This window comes from Marmota monax, unplaced genomic scaffold, assembly GCF_021218885.2.
Source record: "Marmota monax isolate L192 unplaced genomic scaffold, Marmota_monax_Labrador192_F-V1.1 WCK01_AAM20220418_F8-fsc00090, whole genome shotgun sequence".
Classification (NCBI taxonomy): Eukaryota; Metazoa; Chordata; class Mammalia; order Rodentia; family Sciuridae; genus Marmota; species Marmota monax.
In genome coordinates, this window is record NW_026695219.1 from 8,096,433 (window position 1) to 8,118,566 (window position 22,134).

At 37.4% G+C, this 22,134-nt stretch overlaps 1 protein-coding gene across 1 annotated transcript in view; it reads right to left on the bottom strand.

Annotated features, from left to right (window-relative positions):
- Positions 1-22,134, bottom strand: part of LOC124085056 (kinesin-like protein KIF28P) — a 63,349-nt gene that overhangs the window by 38,678 nt on the left and 2,537 nt on the right. The window contains exons 2-4 of the mRNA XM_046432540.2: positions 20,458-20,652; positions 7,033-7,236; positions 533-568 (exon numbers count right to left, since the gene is read on the bottom strand). Of these exons, the coding sequence (XP_046288496.1) occupies positions 533-568; positions 7,033-7,236; positions 20,458-20,652 (435 nt within the window). The remainder of the gene's footprint in view (positions 1-532; positions 569-7,032; positions 7,237-20,457; positions 20,653-22,134) is intronic.

The window sequence follows — 22,134 nt, forward strand, 5'->3', positions numbered from 1 at the left end:
TCCATGTTGTCTTTGGCTCTCATTGTTCTACAACAACAGAGTTGAGTAGTTTTCAAGAGACAGTAAGATTCTGAAAGCCTGAAGGATTTATTCTCTGGACCTTTGCAGATAAAGTGTGAAGACCCCACACAACATCACCTGGATTGACGTTAATGACTCAGAATATACAGACAAGAGTCGGCATTCAAGCTGGACCTTGAAGTTGAGTGGTTTCTTTGGGGGCAGAAAAAGTAGACATAGAAAGCCTAAATGTCTAGAAAAAAGGATATGCTCTGGAAAAGAATAGTTCTGTGAGACTGGAAGAATAGCACATGTGAAAATAAAGCTTAGGAGGAAGCTGGAGAGGTGGGTAGAGCTGGGAAGGGCTCATCTGAAAAAGAATCACTAAAGTTTGTATGTGAGAAAATATAATCTCTAGGGTTGGTATGTAGCTTAGTGGTAGAATAAATGCTCAGCATGCACAAGGCCCCAGGTTCAATCCCCAGAACCAAGGGGAGAAAAGTATTAAAAAGAAAAATATAATCTCTATTACCTGTTCATTGTAAATTTCCAGCATACTGAATGTAACCTGTATAGAGAAGAGCACAAGTAAATGTTCTCTTGAAACCATCATCTTTGGGGGGGCGGGGGGTGTGGGGAGGAAATCATACTCACACACACACACACAAACACATACATATATATGTATATATTATATTACATATAATATATATCTCCTATATATACACATAAGTATCTCAAATGTCTAACAAAGAAAAGGTAATATTAAATATAGTAAAGCTCTATTTCAACATGCAACTGGTTATCAAGTAATTTTAATGCTATTGGAAAGGTTCTTTTTTCTTTATTTTGTAAATTAATTATACATGACAGTATAATGCACTTTGATACATCATATCTAATGCAGTATAATTTCTCATTCTTCTGGTTGTACATGATATAGAATTCTACGAGTCGTATAGTTATATATATATACATAGGGCAATAATATCTGATGTATTCTACTATCCTTCCTACCTGGTACCCTGTCCCCTTCCTTCACTCTCCTCTATCTAAAGTAACTCTATTCTTCCCTAGCCTCACCCCTCATTGTGAATTAATATCCACATATAATAGATAGGTTCTTCACAGAGGAAACACATATTCTCTACCCTACCATAGATCTGGAATATTGCTAGCCAAGCTTTAGCCTCTTCAACAGGATTGGGGGAATCAGAATGGCTCTAGTCTAGAGAGAAAGTCTAATGTTTGCCATGCTCTACTCATTATAAAGCTGGCTTGTCTCTTGGTCACCCAGTGATGAGTCTTGCCAATGAAGTCTCAGGGCCACAGAACATTTGACTAGGTTCAGAGTGATTGGGTAAAAATGAACAAATAGCCAGGGGTTAGCAGACAAGAGAAATCTCTAATGTGGAAGTGAAAACAAATAGAAAAGAGAAATTTAGAGAATACAGACAATGCATTTTTAAAATCCCTATAATTAATAGTCTCAGAGAAAAAAAATTATACCCATAAAAAACAAAACAGTATTCTATTAACTGGGAACAATCAGAAAATAAGGAAAAGTATTTGTAAATTAAATTTATGAATAAGATGCAAAATTAAAATAGAGTTAAGGGCTGGGAATGTAGCTCAGTGGTACAGCACTTACCTACCATATGCTAGGTCCTAAGTTCATTCCCCCAGCATTGCCCACCTCCCCAAAGAGACGGTGGGGGAGGTCTTCCAGAATGAAGAATAAAAGGCCAACAAGAGGGAAATAGGTGGTAAAAGATATTGGAATTAGAATGCATGAGATTAAAATCCGCCCAAGTAAAACTTCCAGAAACAGAAGAAATGGTGGAGGAAATTAAAAGAGACAAAATTAGAAAGGTTTCCTGAAGCACAGGAATCTCCACATTGAAAAGGGTCCCATGAGTGTCCAGCATGAAGAATAAGAAAAGACACTTGAAAACATCAAGAATAAAGAGAAGATCCTCAAAGCTATCAGAGGAAACAATGATGACCACCAAAAAGATCATCTAGAAAGAGTAGAATCAGAGTGGCAGCGGACTTCTAAGCCACAACATTGAAACTTAAAAGACAATGGAAATATATTTTCAGTATCCTTAGCTACAATGCTATTCTGGGTAAACTTGAACCAAGCATGGAGGTCAGAAAAGATACTTTCAGCTATGCCAAGGCTGCAAAGAATATATTCCTGGCCCACCTCTTCTGAGGAAAAGGATAAAGTAAACCATATAGGAGGCAGGGGAGCCAGCAAAGAAGAATGTTGAAGTTCCAGAATGGCAGGTTTGCAGCAGCTGGGGAAATACTGTTCCAATCTTAGCAGGAGAATAGAAACCTTCTGATGAAGGAGATCTAATAAAAATAAGGGAACCAATAAATTGGGTAGATGGCAAATATTGTTAATAGGCCCATGACACTAATTTGGAACACTGAGACAAAGATTTATAGAAAACCAGAAACAATTTTAAGAAAGGTAAAGACATTTAAAAACTCCAAGAAAAATGAAGTATAGAAAAGATATATGCAGTAGACAATATTTGCATAGCTAAAATGTCAATTACTATGGATTTAACCATATGTTGTTATTTGACTCTATAAAAACGTGAGAGAAAAAAGATCATGATGGGAGCCATTGGTGTGGCAAAGTTAAATTCTGTACTACTATAGTAGGAAAATAGCAGATATTGTCACAAATTGATTCCTAAGAAAAGAAAAACCAACATTATTTTTAAATATGGTGATAGTAGGGCACACAGATAAAGAATTGGAGATGGGAACTGGGGAAGTAATAGAGAAGTGAGGAGGAGAATGGAGGAGGATGGTGGTTTCCATGATAAGTTGTTCAGTACTGTTTGGAAGTTTAAACACTATTCTATTGAACTATAATTCATTCTGTACAATTTACCCATCTAAAGTATATAATCCTTCTTCACAGAATTAGAAAAAGTTAATCCTTAAAAATTCATTTGAAGAATAAGAGACCCAGAACAGCCAAAGCAATATTAAGAAAAGTGATATAGGAGACATCACAATACTTGATCTCAAATTATACTACAGAGCTGTAGTAACAAAAAAGATCATGGCATTGGCTATCAAAATAAACACAAAAAGACCAATGGAGCAGAATAGAAGACACAGACAAATCTACACAGTTACAGCTATTCAATACTTGACAAAGGTGCCAAAAATATATTTTGGAGAAAATACAGCCTTTTTAACAAATGGTGCTGGAAAAACTGGATAGCTATATGTAGAAAAATGAAATTAGATCCCAATCTCTCAACCTGCACAAAAGTCAAATTGAAATGGATCAAAGACTTAGGAATTAAACCAGAAACCTTGCAACTGCTAGAAGAAAACATAGGGTCAACACTCCATCATGTTGCTGTTGGCACTGTCTTCCTTAACAAATCCCCCACCCCAAGCACAAGAAATAAAACCGAGAATCAAAGCGGGATGAATTAAAAAGCTTCTGCACAGCAAAGGAAACAATTGAGAATATAAAGAGAGCCTACAGAATGGAAGAGAATCTTTGCCAGCTACTCCTCTCATAGGGGATTAATATCCAGACTATATAAAGAACTCAAATAACTTAACACCAAAAAAAAAAAAAACTTAATAAATGGGCAGAAGAACTAAATAAAAACTTTTCAAAAGAAAAAAAAAACACAAAAGACCAACAAATATATGAAAAAATATTTAACATCTGTAGCAATCAGGGAAATGCAAATCAAAACTACACAAGATTTCATCTTACTCCAGTCAAAATGGCAGTGATCAAGAATACAAATAATAATAAATGCTGGTGAGGATGTGGAGAAAAGGGTACACTGTACATTGTTGGTAGGACTGTAGAAAGTATGGTTATTCCTCAAAAAACTAGGGTTGGAACCACCATAGGACCCAGCTATCCCTTGGTATTTTCCCAAAAGAACTAAAATCAACATGCTCTAGCGATATAGCCACCTCAATACTTATAACAGTACAATTCACAGTAGCTAAATTATGGAATCAATCCAGATGCCTGTCAATAGATAAGTGGATTAAGAAATTGTGGAGTTCTACTCAGCCATAAAGAAGAATGAAATTATTTGCTGGATGGAAATGGAGAAAATCATGTTAAGTGAAATAAGTTAGATTTAGAAACTTAAAGGTCAAGTGTTTTCTCTCATATGTGGACGCTAGAATAAAATAAAACAAAGGAGGAGGGAAGGATGGGATATCATAAAGATACAGAGAAGATCATAGAAGAAGGAGTGAGAGGTGGAGTGGAAGGATGGAAAAGAGGAGGCAATGCAGAATGAATTCTTTTAAAATTATGTTATGTGCATATAAATATACCACGGAGAAGTTCACCTTTATGTATAAGTAAAAAGAACCAATCAAATATAAACAAATAGATGAGCAAAAGGAAGTCAAGTAGAGGAAAGAGAAAGGGATCATGAAATGAATATGAATTCCATGCATGTATATTTCTATGAACCCAATTACTATGTTGTTGAGAGCCACAGTTTGCCAGAGGGAATGGTTGAAAGGTGACCCTGTTCTGGGAATAGGGCGGCTCTGAGATTAGGGCGGATCCTGCTGCCTCAGGCGCAGCTACTTTGGAGTTCCCGTTGAGTTCTTGTGGGGGTTCGGGGAGAATTGGTGCGTGGAGCCCGGTGGAGGGAGTGTGTTCCTGGGAAGTGTGTGTAGAGTGCCAGTGAGAGTTCAGGAATAAAGAGTTGTTGTTTGAACCTACAAGGCTTTGTGGCGGCTCGGTTATTTTGTGCCCAGACTGCGACACTATATAAAGCTCTACTAGAAATAAAGCATATAATCCACTGGGTGCAATGGCGCACACCTATAATTCCAGGAATTCAGGAAGCTGAGGCAGAAGGATTCAAGGTTAGCCTCAGAAGTTTCACAAGACCCTGTCTCAAAAAAAAAAAAAAAAAAAAAGATGGATGGGATGCTAGGGAAGCAGCTCAGTGTCCTGGGTTCAAACCCCAGCACCCCCAACAAAAAATAATAATAAATAAGCAAAGTGTTCAATGTTTTTTTTAATAGAAATAGTCATTTTAAAAATTTTTTTAGTCATTGATAAACATTTATTTTATTTATTTACATGCAGTACTGAGAATTGAACTCAGTGCCTTACACATGCCAGGCAAGTGTGCTACCACAGAGCCACAGCCACAGCCCCCTCAATCCAGTGGTTTTTAGGATACAATTGGCATGCCAAACTCAGATTCTATATTAGGTTGAAAATAGTTTTTAAAAATCAATCTGTACTGAACATGTACAGACTTTTCCCCCTTAATTTCTGAAATAATATGATATAATGATATTGATATTGTATTAGGCATTATAAGTAATTTAGAGATGATTTAAAGTATATGGGATGATGCACAAAGGTTATATGAGAATACTCTGCCATTTTATGTAAGTTACTTGAGCATTCAGGGATTTTGGTATCCAAGGGAGTTTTGTGGTGGGTGGTGTAGGAACCAATCCAGGAATGACTATTCACACAGTTATGCAAGCATCACCACAACCTATATTTTGCCCTCTTCCCCACATCTACATGAAGTCCCTCACCACCACTTCCCATTTTCTGCTGTCTCCCCTCCCCCACCCATCCCTAGAAACTACTAGTCTTCTTTCTGCCTGCAGAGACTTTCTGTTTCTGGCTATTTCATAAAAATATAATCAAATACTATTTGACCTTTGTGTTTTCTTTCCCTTATCATAATGTTTTCAAGAGTTGTCCATATTGTAATAAGCATTAGAATGCCCTTTTTTTTAAAGCTGGATAATATTGCATTGTGTGGAGATACATTTTATTCATCCATTCATCATTTGATGAACACTTGGGTTATTTCTACTTTGGGGCAATTGTGAATATAGTGCTATGGAATATTTAAGTTCAAAATTTTATTTGGAGCTGGGTGTGGTGGCACATACCTATAATCCCAACTGCTTGGAAGGCTGAGGAAGGAGGATCACAAGTACAAAGCCAGCCTCAGCAACTTAGTGAGGCCATGAGTAACTTAGCAAGATCCTGTCTCAAAATAAAAAATTTTAAAAGGCAGAGGTTTGCTGGGGATGTGTCTCAGTGGTAAAGCAACCCCAAGTTTAATCCTGGGACAAAAAAAAATATTATATGGACATATACTTTCCTTTCTCTTGAGTATTTGAGTTCTTAAAATATACTTGCATTACTTTCAAATACTTTTAATTAAAAAAATTGGAGATACTGAAATGTTAATGCTATTTAGTTGGGTTGAAGAGATTATGAGTAATTTCTATTTTCTATCTTGAACATATTACCTTTAAAGTCAGAAGAGTAATTAAGATAAAAAAGGATGCAATATTGAATTTTTGTAACACCAATTTAATTTCTTCTGCCATTTAGACAAAGCAGAAACACAGACTATGAATACAGGTATTTGTTGATGTTTTGCTATCATGTTTTAAATTTGATCATGGTACTAGTTATACTGCACCTTGAAAATGTCACCAAGCTTCAGTGAATCTGAAATTTAGTCTTGGGTCTTCTATGCCAGGTAAAGTAAGAAATTATGTGAGACAAATAAACAACAAAGTCACATCTTCGGGGCTAGAGATGTAACTTAGTGGTAGAGCAAGTGCTTTACATGAAGGAGACCTTGGGTTCCATCCTAGCATCAAAATAAATAATAAAAGCAAATAAGATGAGAACACAGCCACTACTGTGGTGGAAGAGAAGAGCAAAGGAAACTATAGACTTGAATCAGCTAAGGTTGATTCAACCTCAAGAGTAACCCCTTATTAGTGTTAGCAATTCTGTCTGCTTCTACGATACCCAGTGTTTTTTAAATACATGTCCTTGGGGATGGGTATGTAGCTTAGCTGTAGAACTACCCCAGCACACACACACACACACACACACAAAATGCACTATCTTAAAATAGAAATGCTAATAACTTTCATTTGGAGAAGGTGTTCAAAATTTTTTTAAAAAGCCATTATTTGAAGAAGGTATTGTAGCATAATGCATACCTGGTATTCTTGATTTCTCCCCTGATTCTCAATTGCTTGAAAGAGTTCTTCACACACACTTGGAATAATACCCTTGTTTGCACCAAATCCAATCATGGAGTAGCTTTTTCCAGAGCCAGTCTGACCATAGGCCAAGAGAGTAGCATTGTAGCCTTGCCATGCACTGTCCAGGATTCCCCTCCCGATATCATGGAAAACATCTCTCTGGAAAGAGGATCACAGGTGTCGGTCAGCCCAGGCTTGCAGGATGTTTACTTATACATTCTTTCTTTTCACAGTGCTCCTAAGGCCTAATAAATATTCTGATTTTAATTAACTCCACCTTAATTAGCATATGATCAACCGAAGCACAACTCAGATTCTTAGAGCCAGAAGAAGTAAAATTGGAAACCAAAAAGAGCTTGTAGGTTTGGAAGACACTGCACATTCACATCCATGAGCTACAACTGGTATATCTTGAACTAGCTCGTACCCACCAGTAATTAATTTGTCTATTTTATAGTCTTTACAAAAGATAGGCTATGTCTTTAAAATTGGGCAATTAGACAAAAAATTTTGAGGGACCCAGACCAGTCAGAGCATTTTCTACTTCTTTATTGTGTAACCCAAATAATAACATCACAAAGTTAACCCACACTAATTTTAGCCTTTTATGGGTGAACTCTCTTTTCACCAGACCCAGTGGTTCTGAAGCATTTCTCCGGTGCACACGCATGCATGAATACCCACATACACACAAACACACACACATTACATCTTTTGGATCTTGTAAGTTCCCCAAAGGCACATGTGTTAGAGGCTTGGTGCTATTGAGAGGTGTAGAACCTTGAAGAGGTGGAGCCTAGAGCTGGGCATGCAGCTCAGTGGTAGAGCACTTGCCTAGCATATGTGAGGCCCTGAGTTCATTCCTCCAACGCTGCAAAAAAATGAAAAGTAAAAAACAAGATGAGGCTTAATGGGAGGTTTCAGATCATTGAGGGGTACCCTCTAGAGGAATTCTGGGAGCCTAATCTCTTTCTCTTTTTTTGCATTCTGGCTGTGAGGTGAAGAGGCTTTGTTCTGCCATATACTCCCTGCCATGATGTTAGTCAGATCCAAAAGTAATGGGCCCAACTGATCAATGGACTGAAACTTCTAAAATTATAAGCCAAAATAAACCTTTTCTTCTCATGAGTTGATTATCTTGGGTGTTTGTTATAGCGCAGAAAGCTGATTAATATACATACTTTTTTTAATATTCATTTTTTTAGTTTTCGGCGGACATAACATCTTTATTTGTATGTGGTGCTGAGGATCGAACCCAGCGCCGCACGCATGCCAGGCGAGCCCGCTACCGCTTGAGCCACATCCCCAGCCCCTGTACATACCTTTAAAAAAAAATTTAAGTGGAAGATAGATATCTGTGTCATAATTGCTTATAAGAGGGCATGTGGTCTGGCTCCTTTTGTTATCTGGGGTATAGCCATTGCCAGCAACAGTTCTCTTATTTGAAGCTCTTTTAAAGAGTACATTTCTCCCTGTCATCTAATATCAAAAATAAAACAGGAAGTAAGAATAATCTGCTACATTTGTTAAAATTTTACTAGAAAAAAATTCATGTAACTTTTATTTCTGAGAAATATGTACATATCAACTTGTTGTGATTTTCATAAAGACAATAGACAATAACCAGTTTTCTTATAATATTTGTTTTTCATAAGAAAGAAATAGAAAAGTCAGTGGAGCTTCAGACCTGAAATGTAGAATGTGATCTATAGTTAACCAGAATGCTGTGACCATGCTTTTACCAGAAAAATATATATTTATAATGGCTGTCTACTTTAGCCAAACCTCAGAGTGATTACTAAACCTAGTAACTGGTTTTGCTGTCTTTCTTTATCAGCACTACATTTCTAATTTCTTCCCATCCACCATTGATAATAAAATATAGGAAATATTTTCCTACACTACATTTCATTGTGTTAGTCAGTTTTCTACCAATGCAACAAAATACCTGAGATAATCAACTTATAAGAAGGAAAGGTTTGTTTTGCTCACAGTTTCAGACCTTGGTCAGTTGGCATAATTACTCTGGGCTTGAAATATCCACAGATCCCAAACCCGGAATGAACCACACGAGACACTGGCTGCAAAAAGCAGGAGGCGTTTATTCTCACACAGGCGCCTGCGGGTGCACAGCAAAACCTCAGCCGGAGCTTCGGTGAACTGGCACACCGGGCTTTGGGGTATAGATCTTTTATAGGGAACAGGTGGGTTAGGTCTTAGCTTAGCACAGCAACAGCCTTCCTATTGGTCCCTCTGAATTCAGCAGTTGAGTCACCTAGGGGGGTAAACTTGTTTTCCCACTTTAGTTCTCAGAAAAACCATAAAATTGCATCCTGTCCTTTTAGTTCCTGTTTTTACCCTGTTTGCTCAAGTTTGGCCCTTCCGGGGTTATCTATATGGAACATCTTGTGGTAACATTGTGCGAGACTTGAAGTGCTACGTGCAGCTGGTGGGGTTTTGACATGGGGGTTGGGTAAGGGAACATCTTGCAGCTTCAGGGCACAGGGGTTAGTTTTCCTAATGTTGGGCCTGGGGCCTTGGGGTCCTTCAGGCTCATGGCAGAAGTACATGGCAGGGGAGGCCTGTTCACTTCATGGCAGTCAAGAAGCAAACAGGAAGAGGAAAGTGCTGGAGTTCCAATATCCCCTTAAGCACACACCCTGTATGTCCCAACTTCCTTTCACTAGGCCCAACTTCTGAAAGTTCCACCCCTTCCAAGAGCTCCATAGGCTGGGGACCAAGCCTCTAAAACATGATCCTTTGCAGATTGTTTCCAATAGACACATGAAACAAAAATTCTACAATGTCTTAGTAGGTGCTCAACAAAAACTCACTTTGGGATAGGAGAAGTTGACAGGTTTCCTTATAGTACAATTCTTAAAGTCTTTTGAAACTAATTAGTTAATATTAACTGAGTCATCCATTTTAAGTATACCATTTGATGAATTTTAACATATGTAGTAGGCCATGTGACCACCACTACAATCAAGATATTTTTGTTTTATTTTAATCACTCCAAGAAGTCCCCTTGTGTTACTCTGCAGCCAGGTCCCTCCTCCCACCAGAGGCCACTGGCCACTGCTAATTTACTTTCTGTAAATATATATATAAATTAAATATATATAATGTGTATATATAATTATATATATATATATATAATTTCCATAGAAGTGGAGTTGTATAGTATACAGTCTCATGTATTTGATTTCTTTCATTTAGTATGTTGCTTTTGAGATTCATCCATGTTGTTGCAGGTAATCAGTGTTTCCTTTTTATTGCTGAATTGTATTCTACTTTATAAATACATCATGATCTTATTCATTCACAAGTTGGTGGAAATTTGAGTTGTTTCCAATTTGTAATCATTATATATAAAGCTGCCATGGACATTTGCATACAGTTATATGTGAAGAAATATTTTTTTTCTCCTAAGGTTGTATGATTAAGTATATGCTTAAATTTGGAAACACCTTATTTTCCAAAATAACTGAATGATTTTGCATTTCCATGAACACTGTATGAGTGTTCCAGGTGTTCCACATGCATGTCAACACTTAGTATTATCAGTTTTTAATTTTTATCATTCTCATGAACGTATACTACTACTTTATGAGTATTAGTTTGCATTTCCCTAAGGAATAACGAAGTGGAATATTTTGAGACCCTGTTTCAAAACAAAATTTAAAAAGGTTCTAGGAATGTAGCTCAGTGGTAGAACACTTGCCTAGCATGTGCAAGCCCTGGGTTCAATCCCCAGAACAGCAAAACAATGAAAATAAAAAACATTACACTAGAGAAATTTACTGTCTAGATTTGGGTAAATACATTCTATGATGTTTGCACAATGAAAAAAAATCACCTAATGACACCTTGTTTATAGTATATCCCTGTTGTTGAGCAATGCATTACTATGATTTGTTATGGCAGCCCTAGCAAACTAATACAGGTGACAAGGTACTTTTCAACAAATAGTGCCAAAGGTACTGGATATTAATATGATGGACCAAAGAAAAATCATTTCTTCATACTTTTTAAAATCAGCTTAAAATGGATCATACACCTCACTATTAGAGTTAAAATTATAAAACCTCTATAGAAAAAAAAAAGAGAAAAATTATTGTAACCCTAGAACTGGCAAAAATGCCTAAGGGCACAAAAAGTATAAAGAAGTATTTTGTTAAGTAAGCCTTTGTTATGAAAACAATAAATGAAAAGGCAAGCCATCAAGAAAGAAAATATTTGCAAAACAAATATCTAATAAAGTATCTAAAATATTAATAAATCCTTATAACTTTATTTAAAAAGAAATAAGTCAAGGTACCCTCTTTCATATCTGACCTTCATTCTTTGTATATTTTTGGAAATTTTGGCTAGATATTTATCAATTGATCTTTTTGTACTAAATTTCTATTTCACTGATTTTTCCTCTATTGTTTTACATTGCATTTATTATTGCTTTTATCTTTCTTACTTCTGTACTTATTTTGTGTTTAATTTATTCTTTTTTCCCCCCTAAGTTCTTAGGTGGAAGCTTACAATATTGATTTTTAAGATATTCTTCTCTAATAAAAGTCTTAATGCTATCCAATTTCTTCTAAGTTCTGTTTTAGATGCATTGGATACATTGTGATAGATGTTCTGGTTTTCATTCTGCTTAAGATGTTTTCTGATTTCTATTCTAGCTTGATTTGTGATACTATAACAGACTATCACAGACTGGGTAATTTTTAATGAACAGACATTTATAGACTCACAATTCTAGAGGTTGGGAAGTCCAAGATCAGTGGCCCAGCATCTGGTAAAAGCCTTCTTGATGCATTATCTTACGGTGGAAAGTCAGAGAGGACAAGAGCAAGAGAGAAGAAAGTGGTTCCTCGTGTTACATATCCATTAGTGCATTTGGCAAATTGGTTATGTGGTCAGAACCTTTTGTGGATCTGCAAAACTTGTTTCAGATGCTTGAAAAGATTAAAAATGAGTTGGCTCCTTCTTACTGTGCTGGAAAAAGACAAGGCTTTAAACTTGTCAAATCGTAATTTGGACCTAAGAATGGGATATTATTGAGAGTTGATATTACCAATTATCACTAAATTGCCATTTTTGTATACTGTTTTTTCTTTCATTTGTGGAAAATATTTTGCTATTCTGTGGCTGCTCTCACTTTGTCTTTTCTCAAGTAATTATGGAATATGTACGGTGTTGGGAATAAGCATTATTTCATACTAAAAGTTCATAAGGACTCATAAATGCTGACTCTGTAATGTATAAAGGATGTTAAAGAATACCATTGCACATTCAGGAATGTTTGCATTTGCCTTTAAGTAGAAGGAAAACAGGTGTCTATGCTTTGCAATAGCCAATGAATCACTAATGCCTTATTTTCCAGGCAAACATTAGAGAATGTAAACCAGACAAATTTATTTACTATTTTAAGAAAACTACCGACTAGCCGAAGATTGTTTTTTGTAAACAGTATGTCTGAGTCTACAATCATTTGAAGAACTATAAATTCTTCTTAGAAAAATTAAAACGCCTGCCAAAAATAATTGTAAATTTGCTTATATTCCATCACATTCAGATGACTTGGTTGCGACCAATACCAGTGAAGTAGAGAGATCCACATACTTTATAGATCCAAACACCCTTTATGTAGGTAACCATAAAAGATGAGAGCCTTCACGCATTGGTGACGGTGTCTGAAAACATTGGTATTTTAAGAGTCTTTTGCAGGGTAACTTAATGTTTTCTTAATAAACAGTGTTTTAGCTGCACATTCCTTCTAAATAAATTATCTTCCTTTTCAAAAAGTACTCCTATGAAAGAAATTTTAGCAATTTCTCATTGACTGATTCAATATTAAGCATTCATGAAAGATTTTGATCTCTATGAAGTTAATGCTATGCCATGAAACAATTTTTTTCAAGTCCCCATTAGTGATAATGCTTTTACCCCCTCTACCAAAGGTCAAAGATAGGAAACAAATCTTTTTTTTTCTTTGCTTATATATTGTAATGTATGATATAAAAATATTCATATTGGCAATTTTAGTTACACATACTGGTGTGGCTGTAATTTTTTAAAACATAATTGACTGTTTTGTCTGAGTAAAGTAGGCATTGATCACAGTGTCTACTAAGAGGTAATTCACTTATTCCCTTCCAATAATCCTTAAATTCTAAATTTTCACATTTGGGAAATAACAGGAGGGGAATATAATTAAATTGGGAGATAATGGTGTAACTTCTCACCTTGGAAGGCATTTTTCTAGACTCAGAGAAGAAATAATGCCTCTACCATTTTCTATTGGTGACTTGAAAATTGAAGTTTTAGTCAGGAAGAAATAAATTAACCTCTGGGAATTTGTATAGTACTATCTATGCAGCATTGTTATAGTCAGATAATTTCTCTGTTTTGAATATTATTTCCTGATGCTTTGAACAAAATTTTGTTAAAAATAATTTTTTTCATTTAATGTACAGTTAACAGTTAATGAATATTTCATTATATTAAAAGTGAAGTTATAAAAGATTAAAAAATGATAAATTCTGAAAAAAAAAGAGAAGAAAGTGAGTGGCACTTACCCTTTGTAAGAAACCCACTTTCACAATAATGACAATAATCCATTAGGCTTTGCTCTCATGACCAATCATTTCTTAAAATTCCAACTTACTTGGGGCTGGGGATAGAGCTCAGTTGGTAGAGTGCTTCCCTCGCATTCACAAGGTTCAGTCCCCTGAACCACCAAAAAAAAAATTCTCACCTCTCAACACTCGGGATTGGGGATAACATTGCCAACATGTGAATTTGGGGCAACACATTTAACCCACAGAAATTTTCCTTATGATTTCTTTCTTGACCTATGGATAGAAGACTTGTCATTTCCCAAGTCATTGTGAATTTTTCCAAATATATTTCTGTTACTTCTTTCGGGAGGTGGGTTACCAGGGATTAAACTCAGGGGCACTCAACCACTGAGCTACATCCTCAGCCCTATTTTGTATTTTATTTACAGACAGGGTCTCACTGAGTTGCTTAGCTCCTCCTTATTGCTGAGGCTAGCTTTGAACTTGCAATCCTCCTGCCTCAGCCTCCTAAGCTGCTGGGATTACAGGCGTGTGCCACTGCTCCCGGCTCTAGTTTAATTCTATTTTGGTCAGAGAATACATTTTTGAGACTTCGGTCATCTTTTATTGAGACCAGTTTTATGATCTGGAATATGACCTGTTGTGATCAATGTTGCATATGTGCTTAAAGAGTGTGTACAATTGGGTACAGTGATACACACCTGTAACCCCAGTGATTTGGGAGGCTGAGGCAGGAGGATCCCAAGTTATAGTCCTCAGGAACTTAGGGAGATCCTGTCTCAAAATAAAAATAAAAAGGGCTGGACATGTAGCTCCGTGGTAAAGCACCTCTAGGTTCAATCCCCAGTACAGAAAGGAAGGAAGAAGGAAATGGAGGAAAGTGGGAGAAGAAAAGAATGTGTACTGCTGTGAAGGGGTGTGGCAGGAGGTCTGTAATCATCAAGTAGGTTCACAGTGTTGTTCCAGTCCTCTCTAATTTTACTGATTTGGGGTTTTTAAAAAATCAATTACTAGGATAGGAGTATGAAATCACCAAACACCTCCTTCCACTTTCAGGGTTTTTTGTTTCATGTACTTTGAAGTTCAGTTATTAGGTGCCCGCCCATTCAGAGTAGTTATGTCTTCTTAAAGAGACGGTTCCTTTATCCTCATGAAACATTTTTGTTCTGCAGTCCATTTTGTGTGGTGTAAATGTAGCGTCTTTCTTTTTTCTTTCTTTCTTTTCTTTTTTTTTTGTAAGAAAAAGGAAAAAGAAGTTTTTTGTTGCTTTGCTAGCAAAGGAGAAACACAGGGGACTCCTGTGCCAAAGGCTGTGATTCTAGCTGCCAGGGGAAACAGAAGGCCTTTCAAGAAGGGATTAAAAGGCCATATTCCTGCTATGCCATGGCAGGAGTCATGAATCATTTGTAGTCTTGAGAGAGCCATTTCTCAGACCTGCAGACGACAGCCCTGAAGTCCGGATTCCCTCACTCCTGTGGCCCATGAGTCAAAGGATAGATAAATTAGGATGAAAAGAAGGTTCATCTTCCTTCTCCCACAGCTGAGAAATGGAGAAGAGGAAGGAAAAAAAGAATGTGTTTCCAAATAAGCCAGTGGCAGACAGCAAGTGTTATATTCAAAGCACGAAGGGGATCCTGTTACATATCTATATTTCTTGTGGGACAATTCACAGTAGTCAAGTTATAGAATAACTAGGTGCCTAATTATGGATTAATGAATGAAGAAAATGTGATACACACACACACACACACACACACACATGATGGAGTATTATTCAGTCATAAAGAACAAAATCATGTCATTTGCAGGAAAACAGATGGAACTGGAGATCATACAAAAGCCAGGGGGCTGGAGCTGGAGCTCAGTGGCAGAGCACCACATAAAATAAACAAACAAAAATGAAGGCATCAACAGACACTAGTATGGCAATATGTAAATCAATGGTTGTGTAACTGATGTGATTCTGCAATCTGTGTATGGGGTGAAGGTGGGAGTTCATAACCCACTTGAATCAAAGTGTGAAATATGATATGTCAAGAACTATGTAATGTTTTGAACAACCAACAATAAAAAATTTAAAAAAAAAATGAAGGCTTGCTGTCCATATTAAAAAAAAAAAAAATTTAAAAAAAAGCCAGACTCAGAAAATAAGAATTGCAGGGTTTCTCTCATATGTGAATCCTCTCGTCTATATTTCCATGCCAACAGAACCACTGTAGTGTCCTGGGAGAAGACAGGTCTCTGAAGAAGGGTCCAAGTCGTTCCCATAGGACCAGCAGGGTTCCTGGCATATGTGACAGAAAAGCAGTTCAGCCTGCTCCAGTCAAAGGGTAAACAGGATTATTTAGGAAAGTCCATACATATCAAGAGAGAGACCCTTCTGCTGTAAAACAAGGAAGAGGTATTCAAGGGAGAAAGTGGGCCATGCCCAGAGGGAGAGAGCCTCATTTTGTGTTTCTTAGTGTTCACATGGTATGTATCTATTTCTTTCTTTATATTTAAATCAGGTTTCTTGTAGGCAGATATTATTAGATCCTGCTTTTTCTATCTGATCTAACAATCCTTGCCTCCTAATTGCATGTTTGAACTATTTATTTTTATTGTAATAATTCAGACGGTTGGCGTTAAATCTACTGTCTTGTTATCTGTATTCTACTCACCCCATATTCTCTCCCCACCCCACTCTTTTCCTGCCATCCTTTGGATTGAGAGTGTTTCATAATTATATTTTCCAACAGTTGACTCATTAGTTAGTTATATTTCTATTTTATTTTATATATATGTATATATATACATACACACATACACACACAACGTTTGGTTGCAGAGGGACACATACCTTTGTTTATTTGTTTTTATGTGGTGCTGAGGATCAAACCCAGCGCCTCACACGTGCGAGGCAAGCGCTCTACCGCTGAGCCACAACCCCAGCCCCTGTTTTATTTTTTTTGATCACTCTAGGGCAGCAGATCTGAAGGAATATCCTGGGATGTATGAGATCCTCTCAGGGGTTTGTGAATTGAGATTTTTATTATCATATTCATATTGGCATTCTCTCACAATGGTACAGTGGAGGGTACAGTGGAACTTTCCAGGGGCTACATGGCATGTGATGTTGTAGGAGATTACATGTAAGATGGAGAATCCAGCTGTCTTTTATGAAGCCAGGCATTATAGAGATTTGGAAAAATGTAAAGCAATGCTGCCTTCTTCTGTATTATTTTGGATTAAAAAAATATTTTTCATGAAAATGTTATTTTACATATTATTATATTAACTAATATTGGAATTTTTATGTTTAGATTAATAGATATTTTTTTAAATTTTCTCCACACGTCCTATCCTAGGGCCATTGTCACAAAGTGGCTCAACTGGGTGGCTTAAAACATCAAAATTTATTCTCTCAAGTTCTGGAAGCTAGCTAGGCACAGTGGCACATGCCTGTGATCCCAGCAGCTCGGGAGGCTGAGGCAGGAGGATCATGAGTTCAAAGCCAGCCTCAGCAAAAGCAAGGTGCTAAGCAACTCAGTGAGACCCTGTCTCTAAATAAAATACAAAATAGGGCTGGGGATGTGGCTCAGTGGTCGAGTGCCCCTGAATTCAATTCCTAGTACCCCCTGCACCGAAAAAATAGTTCTGGAAGCTGAAACTCTGAAATCCAGATGTTGAGAGGGTTGATTCCTTCTAGAATGTATTAGGGAGGACCTGTTCCAAGCCTCCCCCGTGGGTTTTGGTGGAGCCTTTGCCATTCCTGTGCCTGCAGCTGTGTCACGCCAATCCCTGTCTTCACTTGGTCCTCTATTTATGTGCCTGAGTCACCCACTTGTCCTTTTAAGGACACAATCGTTTGGGATTAAGAGCCTACCATACTGGGTATGTCCTCATCTTAATTACATCTGCACTGACCCTGTTTCCCAATAAGGTCACATTCTGAGGTTCTGAAAAGACATGGCTTCTGTGAGATGACATTCAACCCCGATGCTATAAATGGTGATAGATAAAACCCCCAAAGAGAAAGGCCCTTTGGGAGTCCTAAAACATTTTAAAAATGTAAAAAGGAATCATGAATCAAAAAGTTTGAGACCCAGTGCTCTAGGGTCAGGATGTATTTCTTCAACTTAAAATATCCTAGCTTCAGATACTATATCACTTCACATATAGGATAAAATCTCAAAATAATATACTCTACTACCTCTCATTTTGGGGTGTAATTATCATAACTTATTTCTATGTATGTTATAAACCCCATTGCTATTATTTTGTGTTGACAGTTAATTGGTTGATTGATTGACTGATCAATTGTAGTGCCTGAGATCGAACCCAGGGATGCTCTACCACTGAACTATATCCATGGCTTTTTTTATTTTTCAATTTGAGACAGGGTCTTGCTAACTTGCTGAGGCTAGGCTCGAACTTGCAATCCTCCTGCTTCAGTCTCCTGAGCAGCTCGGATTACAAGTATGCACCACCACAGTCAGCTATCAGTTGTCTTTTAAATAAATTAAAAATTAGAAAAAAACATAATTTTGTGGAGTATAGAATCCTTGTTTGTTTGTTTCCATACTTGAAGATGTCACTCTACTGATTTCTGGCTTGCTTAATTCTGATGATATAGCTGCTGCCATTCTTCCTGTTTCTCTTTTTTTTCTCTTGTTGTTTTTAAGATTTTTCTCTTTATCACTGGATTATGGCAATTTAATTAAAATAGAACTCATTATGACTTTCCACCTACTTAATTCTACTTAGGACTCATTAAGCTTCGTGGATCTGTGGTTTACAGCTTCCATCAAATTTGGAAAAACTTCAGTCATCATTTTTTGGGGGGCAGGAGTATCAGGGATTGAACTCAGGGGCACTCAACCACTGAGCCACATCCCCAGCTCTATTTTGTATTTTAATAGAAATAGGGTCTCACTGAGTTGCTTAGCACCTCGCTTTTGCTGAGGCTGGCTTTGAACTCACAATCCTCCTGCCTTGGCTTCCCAAGTGGCTGGGATTACAGGTGTTGCCATGTCGCCAGGCTCCTCTCAGGTTTTGACCTGTTAATCCATCATTCTCTTATTAGGCTCTTTGATGCATTTAGTAATATTAAATTTTTTTTAATCAAACGTTTTTAATTTTTTTCACTGGGACGTGATCCAAAGGGAAAAAAAACTTACATGGTCTTTGCAAACACTGAAAATTTTACAGTTAACTAAAATATGAATATGGCAAAAAATAAAAATGGCACAACATGGGATGTAGAATGAAAGCTTTTTCCCCCCACACACAAGACCCATGAGTCACTTTCATACAAGGTAACTACTGTTGTCTGAGCTTTTTCTTCCAAAGCACTTAGTTGTGTTTCCTGAATGTAAAATATAAGTGCTTTTTTTTTGGGGGGGGGGGAGGCGGGGATTAGACCCAGGAGTGCTAAACCACTGAGCCACATCCCCAGCCCTATTTTGTATTTTATTTAGAGACAGGGTCTCACTGAGTTACTTTGCGCTTCACTTTCACTGAGGCTGGCTTTGAACTTGTGACCCTCCTGTGTTAGCCTCCTGTGTTAGCCTCCTGAGCCGCTGGGATTACAGGCGTGCGCCACCATGCCTGGCTTAATGTCTTGGTTTTTTCTCCTCTGTTGTCTTTGAGTTTAATAGAGATTCCTTCTTCTTAGAGTCTGAGCTTTGCAGTTGTTTTGTTGTAATACTTTCTAATTTTTATAAATGGGGTTTTGAACCTCCGCTGATGTAATGATAAGGTTTGGAGGGAAGGGCCCTCCTTCCTTAGGTAATTCCAGTTACAGTATGCTTGAAATAGTCCCCACAGGTTGCCAAGGCTCTGTTCCTGTTCCCTTCTCTCACTTTTAATAGATATTTTTAAAAATTTTCTCCACACGTCCTATCCTAGGGCCATTGTCACAAAGTGGCTCAACTGGGTGGCTTAAAACATCAAAATTTATTCTCTCAAGTTCTGGAAGCTAGCTAGGCTCAGTGGCACATGCCTGTGATCCCAGCAGCTAGGGAGGCTGAGGCAGGAGGATCATGAGTTCAAAGCCAGCCTCAGCAAAAGCAAGGCACATTCTCCTCAGAATGTGTCTTGCAAACTCAGCCCAAAAATACTTTTAATAACCTGCCACCATATCTTCTGTGCAGAAAAAAACACCTTTCCTTTGTACCCTATTATATCCCATATTCCATGTATATATTCTTATCACAGATCTTGAAACATTTGAATGCATTTATTTGCCTTCTCCACAAATGAATCTGTGAGCATCTTTAGGACAGAACAGTGTGTAGCACATAATATATGCTCAATAAAGCAGAGGTTCTCAGACTGGGCACTTTGGCACATGCCTATAATCCCTGAAGCTCGGGAGGCTGGGGCAGGAAGATTGTGAGTTCAAAGCCAGCCTCAGCAATTTAGTGAGGCCCTGTCTCAAAATAAATAAATAAATAGGGCTGGGGATGTGACTCAGTTGTTAAACTGAGTGCCTTACAAGTTTTCCTTATTTTGCTTAGCTCAGAGAGGCAAAATGTAATTTTTTTTTGAATTATATCAATATATTAGCAAGTTAACAGATTTGACTGTCTAAAAAATATTTAGGCAATAGCTGCATTTCTAGGCCCTCATGTTCATCTTGAAATAAAAGGAATAAACTTTAAAATAAAAATCTTATACAGAATCATTTATTTATGCTTTCATAAAAATTAGTGTAGTGCTCACAGTCTAACCGTACACCAGAAAACAAAACATAACGGAACATGTTCTTTTAAAAAAAACCTTCTACCATTGAAATTGTCTTAAAGGAGTTTACCTGGCCTGCAAATTTACTTGTAGGATCAGCTGAAATAAGGACACCATCTTTATCCTTTTGAAATCCACTGTGAGACCAATATGCCAGGTCAAAAGTGAATGACTTCACATGTTCTGGGTTCTTAGGGTCTTGGACAGTGAGGGTGGTCCTGGAATGCATGGAAACCACACATTTGCTCCCAAAGTTCTTCTCTCTCTATAATCAAAGTACAAATTCACAATCAATGATAAGTTTTCTTTGTTATCCAAGTCAATCATTTTGTAAGTCTTTATATCTAGTAGGAAAATAAACCAGGAACTTACCATTCCTTTTTTTTTCTCTAAATGTATTATTCTTAGCAGCTGTTATGACAAACAGGTGTTCCTGTACTCCCTCCAAATTTTCAAAAGGCGTGTGTCTAGTTATATTAATATTCTGAGAATAGTTGGATCTTTAACACCTAGCTACACAAATAGCAATAACTATAGCATTGGAGAGATCAACTTCTAACACAGTTCAATTAAAACTAGTAAAAAAAATTAAAACGAAAAAAACTACCATGTAAAGTCTTTGGAAAGGTCCTATGGGTGAACAATAAATGAATGAATACGCATTCTCAATAAAATCTACCAAAATTCATGTTTTAGTCAGCTTTTGTGTCCCTGTGGCCTAAGACCTGATGAGAACAATTTTAGAAGAGGAAAGTTTGATTCCTCATTTCCAAGAGCTTCTGAACCACATAGGCAGGTTAGTCAGAGTGAAGGCCCCCCTCCTGGTACCCATTTCTGTTTTAGTCAGCTTTTTCACCACCATGATCAAAAGACCTGACACTAACTGCCTTAGAGGATGGAAAAGTTTTTTGGCTCACAGTTGCAGAGGTCTCTGTCCATAAATGACCAACTCACTGCTCTGGGCCCAAGGTGAGGCAGAACATCGAGGTGGAAGGATGTGGCAAGAGAGGAAAGCAGCTCAGGACATGGCAACAAGGGAGCACAGAGACCAAGTTCCGCTCACCAAGGACAAAATATATATATTCAAAGGTATACCCCCCCACCATTGCCGCAGTCCGGCTGCTGCAGCAAAATAACCGGGGGGTGACGAATAACTTGTGTACGTTGATACAGCAGGAGTGGGAGCCGTTTATTGCAGGACAGGAGCAGTATTTATACATTCCACAGAGCTTATCTAATTAGCATAAACTAGATACATCAGTCAACCAATAAGGAATCTCCACACTTAATGGCTTGTTTTTGTTACTTCTCAAACCACTCCCTCTGGCATTTTGCCAGGCACCATCCAGACTTGTTTACGAACTCTAACATTCCCCTGGCAAAATGCCAGGTGTTATTTTGACTTGTTTACAGACTCTAACATTTCCCCCTTTTGTTTAATTTAAATAACGACCATAGTGGTTTTTACAGAAACACCATAAATAATCTGCTACAAGCAGAAGGGGAGGATACAAAATGTCACAATACCAAGCCAATTGATGGCTCCATGCAAGAAGCCCTTGGAAAAATTATACCAGCAATGACACTGTTAGCAAAGATACTGAATTACAATTTGTTATAGATTACAGTTTGTTGTCTCAGTCCAGGTAAAGCAGTGTCTCAATAGATTAACTCACAGTGCCGGTAAATCACAGTCCAGGTAAGTTCTGCAGGCAGCTAGCTTAAATCACAGTCCAGGTAAGTTCTT